The following is a 5,338-nucleotide window of genomic DNA, read 5'->3' on the forward strand; positions in this document are numbered from 1 at the left end:
CCTATGTAAGGGATAATTTAGATGTCCAAAAATAGTGAAAAAACCCACAACATTCATGATTAGTTCGACATAGGAAAAATGTACACACATAGGTCTATAAACTTGCACTTGCACTGCACAACACATGCTTTAGACTGAATATTTCAAGTATTTCTTTCAATAGACTACCATAATCAGTTACAGTAATCAACCAACAATGAAATCAATGAAACAAATAAAATCTGTATCCGCAATCCGCAACCGGACTTCTGACAACGACGTTCACGTTCAACTTACCATCACAGAACCTAACACGTTACATGAAAAACCTTAACAGGTCAGGCTAGCGGTAAATAACGCAGTAAATCATATCATGTAGGCTAGCCTACAGGCTTATTCCAAAAAGAAAGGAAGGTAGCCTAATTATACTGCAACACCTAGGCCTAATTGACAGTGCTTTGTATATTTTTTCAAAATGGGTTATGTGAAGGGTGATTTTATATGGTCTTTATAACTAAAACCATGATACAATTTATTTGTTGTTATTGTCACCGAAACTCAACCGTGCTAGTTCCCTTCCATCCACTTTGGTTAGTTGGCTGTGGCTGTCATTTCTGAGCATGACAGCAAGCCAAGGCACGCGTTGTTCATGAACGCGTGAAGTTTGACCCTGCCGATTTGCCGTATGTTTCTGTTTGATGGAGACCGATGGAGACCCGACGACGAAGATGGCGGAGGAGCTAGACAGAGTACGAATATCAGCTGCAGAACTAAGAGCAGAGGCTTCAACATTAGTTACTCGTCGAGAAAATGTCAAAGGTAAGAGTGGTGTTTTCCAAGTTTATTATTCACATGCCAATGACGACCACTGCAAACTAACTTTTTAAAAGTTTAACTGTAACGCAACAAAGTTGCTAGCAAGACAACTAGCATTAGCTAGCTAACGTCAGTTTAGCCTTTCGCTGACCAACAAGTTAGAGAGCTATCGCTAGCTCTCTTTATAAGCTTGATAGCTTTGCGCTAATGTTAGCAGACTCATGTGGGCTCCGCCGCGTTTGTTTTGAAAACCTCGCTACGCATAGTGTTCCTCTCTCCACCCCTGTGCTTTACAGCGAGCCAATGTTTCGATTAGCAACTTAGCAGGCGTCAATTAGCCTACCTGTTTAGTGTTATTAACATATAATGAGGATTTGTGGACCGTATAGCCAATATTTAGCCATCGTCGCTTATGTTGACATGGTTTGTTGATTTTGTATCAACTAGCCATTTTGCATCTTGTTGTAAACACACACCAAACTATCTAAGCGGATGGGGGGAAAAAGTTAAGGCTAATCGGCTATTGACAACGTTAACGGTAAGTTAGCGATAGCTAGCAAGTTTCGTGTTGTGAAGTTGTTATTGTACAAACAATAACCAGCTAATTATTAAGTGTGTGTTATTTAAACACCAAAGTTAAGCGACTTGGTTGTCTTTTACGAGGTAATGTTGGCTTATCTACAATAGAGAAACGCCGATGGGACTGCAGAATATGTTATTAATGATTTTAACGGTTATTAGTGATTTACACTGTTGCTATCATTTTTGGAGGAAAGTCAGCAACTTTGTGACTAGAGCTAGCCAGGTTAACGCTAGCTAAGTCATCTGCTTATAAACTTTCTGGAAGTTTGAAATATGTGCAGCTTTTATTCTCTAAACATCTACAACACCTACGTATTTTGTAAACATATTGCTGTAGTTGTTTGGCATACTGCTGTAGTAGGACACCGTAAGTTTCTATTGTGGTGTGGTGAGGTGTGGATATTAGGATATTGCTGTGAAGGATATTATGATATTGCTGTGGGTGTGATGATGAAGGATATTAGGATATTGCTGTGGCTGTAATGGTGAAGGATATGAGGATATTGCTGTGATGGTGAAGGATATAAGAATAATGCTGTGGGTGCGACGGTGAAGGATATTGCTGTGGGTGCAATGGTGAAGGATATTAGGATATTGCTGTGGGTGCAATGGTGATGGTGAAGGATATTAGAATATTGCTGTGATGGTGAAGGATATTAGAATATTGCTGTGGGTGCGATGGTGATGGTGAAGGATATTAGGATATTGCTGTGGGTGCGATGGTGATGGTGAAGGATATTAGGATATTGCTGTGGGTGTGAAGGTGAAGGATATTGCTGTGGGTGCAATGGTGATGGTGAAAGATGTTAGGATATTACTATGGCTATAATTGTCATGGTGAGTGTGCTGCATTCCTGTCTGCGATGCTGCTCTTTCACTTGGCGGGAATGGAAGATTGGGATATGATGTTGTGATGAGCTGTCTGAGCTAGCAAGTATACAGAGATTACTAGCAGTGTAGAGAGATTACTAGCAGTGGAAAGATATTACTAGCAGTGTAGATATATTACTAGCAGTGGAAAGATATTACTAGCAGTGTAGATATATTACTAGCAGTGGAGAGATATTACTAGCGGTGATATTACTAGCAGTGTAGAGATATTACTAGCAGTGGAGGTTCCTGTTGGGTTGGTGCCAGAATACTACTGATGAAATGCCTGTAGTCACATCAGAGATGAAAACATTACCAAACCTGATGCATTTAATTATCCCGTCACAATGGATCTAGTACATTTAGATGCATAATGGAAGCACTAGGCCCTGTGGGATGGTGTTGACTGTATTTGGCTACTGCATGCAACAAGGCTGTCCCACCCCCAGTCTGTTATGTTCTTGCTCATTTCCCAGGATCTCTCTCTCTCTCTGTTCCTGGGCCCCATGCTCCCAATGGAGTCAGTGCTGTCCACTGATGTGCGTTATTCTGCTGTGTCTGCAGAGGTGGAGTCAGTGCTGTCCACTAATGTGCGCTATTCTGCTGTCCACTAATGTGCGTTATTCTGCTGTGTGTGCAGAGGTGCGTTATTCTGCTGTCCACTAATGTGCGTTATTCTGCTGTGTGTGCAGAGGTGGAGTCAGTGCTGTCCACTGATGTGCGTTATTCTGCTGTGTCTGCAGAGGTGGAGTCAGTGCTGTCCACTAATGTGCGTTATTCTGCTGTCCACTAATGTGCGTTACTCTGCTGTCCACTAATGTGCGTTATTCTGCTGTCCACTAACGTGCGTTATTCTGCTGTCCACTAATGTGCGCTATTCTGCTGTCCACTAATGTGCGATATTCTGCTGTCCACTAACGTGCGTTATGCTGCTGTCCACTAATGTGCGTTATTCTGCTGTCCACTGATGTGCGTTATTCTGCTGTCCACTGACGTGCGTTATTCTGCTGTCCACTAATGTGCGATATTCTGCTGTCCACTAATGTGCGTTATTCTGCTGTCCACTGACGTGCGTTATTCTGCTGTCCACTGATGTGCGTTATTCTGCTGTCCACTGATGTGCGTTATTCTGCTGTCCACTGACGTGCGTTATTCTGCTGTCCACTAATGTGCGTTATTCTGCTGTCCACTAATGTGCGATATTCTGCTGTCCACTAATGTGCGTTATTCTGCTGTCCACTAATGTGCGTTATTCTGCTGTGTCTGCAGAGGTGGAGTCAGTGCTGTCCACTAATGTGCGATATTCTGCTGTCCACTAATGTGCGCTATTCTGCTGTCCACTAATGTGCGATATTCTGCTGTCCACTAATGTGCGATATTCTGCTGTCCACTGATGTGCGATATTCTGCTGTCCACTAATGTGCGTTATTCTGCTGTCCACTAATGTGCGTTACTCTGCTGTGTCTGCAGAGGTGCGAGAGGAGAAGCGGCCGAGGCAGCGGGACGGGCAGCGTGACGGGCAGCGTGACGGGAAGCGTCCGGACCTGCAGCGCTACCAGCCCACCGCCGGGCACAAGCACAAGGACGGCGTAGACACGGACGACTCGCAGCAGGCCCCGTCTCAATCGGACCCGGCTCCAGCAGTGGACCAAGACGGGTCAAAGATGGACATGCCAGCCTTGGGGTCGGACCGCCCTCGCAGCAATGCCAAGCCCCGGGCACACAGGGACTCTGCCCACCAGGAGGATGCGGCGGCGCCCGCTGCCGAGCAGCAGCTGTCGGATGCCGACCTCAGCAACGTCAGCGTCGAGGGCCACGGAGGCCCGGAGCTGTCTAGCAGGAAGGGCGTCATCGTGAAGGACGGCCCGGGCTCAGACCAGGGGCTGCCCACCTCACCCAGACACGCGCGGAGAGCACGCAAGCCCGACCGCCAGATATACCAGGCGGGCGGGCGCCGGGCCAAGGGCGGCGCGGACGCGGAGAAGGGCGGCGCGGACGCGGAGAAGGGCGGCGCGGACGCGGAGGGCTCCGGTCCCGGCGGCGAGATGGAGAAGGGCAGCCGGGAGGCCGAGCTCGGCCACAAGGACGGAGACGGACGGGAGGCGGAGGCTGTTGCCGTGACGCCCGGGGACCCCGAGGAGAGCCGAGGCTCCGCCGAGCCGCAGGGCAAAGGGAGGGACGAGAGGGGCAAGGGCCGGCGCGGCAAGGACTCCAACAGGAAGCAGGAGCAAGGGGACACCTCCCACAGGAAGCAGGAGCCAGGGGACACCTCCAACAGGAAGCAGGAGCCAGGGGACACCTCCAACAGGAAGCAGGAGCAAGGGGACACCTCCCACAGGAAGCAGGAGCCAGGGGACACCTCCAACAGGAAGCAGGAGCCAGGGGACACCTCCAACAGGAAGCAGGAGCAAGGGGACACCTCCCACAGGAAGCAGGAGCAAGGGCGCCAGAGGAGAGACGGAGGGCCGTCATCAGGAGCGCCCCACGAGGACCCGGCGAGCGTGGACACGCTGGCCAGCAGAGTGGAGAGGCTGAGCGTCGGAGACGGTCCGGCGGCGGACGGCGAGGGAAAGAGGGGAGGGGACGGCGAGGAGGGACGGAACAGGAGGCGGCGGTCCGGCAACGACGGCAGGAAGAGTCGAACGAGCGGGGGCGGAGCCGAAGTGTCCTCGACGCCGGAGGGGGCCAATAGGAAGAGGGAGAGAGGAGGCCGCAGGACGAGAGGAGGGGAGCGGCCGGCGCAGAGAGAGGGCGTGGCCAACGAGAAGGGGAGGAGCTCAGCGGCGCAGTCCGATTGGCCCAAGAGAGAGGCCGTGGACAACGAGAAGGGGAGGAGCTCAGCGGCGCAGTCCGATTGGCCCAAGAGAGAGGCCGTGGACAACGAGAAGGGGAGGAGCTCAGCGGCGCAGTCCGATTGGCCCAAGAGAGAGGCCGTGGACAACGAGAAGGGGAGGAGCTCAGCGGCGCCCCCAGAGGCAGACGCGCACAGAGCAGCCAAGGGCCGCGAGAAGCCGCAGCTCAGAGACGCTGAGCGGCAGCCGAAGGACAACAGCATCAGGGCGCGGCGCAGAGACGGGGAGGCGGAGCGGAC

The 5,338-nt window shown here is 50.9% G+C and overlaps 1 protein-coding gene across 1 annotated transcript in view; it reads left to right on the plus strand.

The window, feature by feature from the left end:
• The first annotated feature begins 677 nt into the window (after window positions 1-677).
• Window positions 678-5,338, plus strand: part of smg6 (SMG6 nonsense mediated mRNA decay factor) — a 38,661-nt gene continuing 34,000 nt past the window's right edge. The window contains exons 1-2 of the mRNA XM_062535930.1: window positions 678-798; window positions 3,718-5,338. The exon at window positions 3,718-5,338 is cut by the window's right edge and continues 1,293 nt beyond it. Of these exons, the coding sequence (XP_062391914.1) occupies window positions 678-798; window positions 3,718-5,338 (1,742 nt within the window). The remainder of the gene's footprint in view (window positions 799-3,717) is intronic.

The sequence above is a fragment of the Sardina pilchardus genome, chromosome 5 (genome assembly GCF_963854185.1).
Source record: "Sardina pilchardus chromosome 5, fSarPil1.1, whole genome shotgun sequence".
Taxonomy (NCBI): domain Eukaryota; kingdom Metazoa; phylum Chordata; class Actinopteri; order Clupeiformes; family Clupeidae; genus Sardina; species Sardina pilchardus.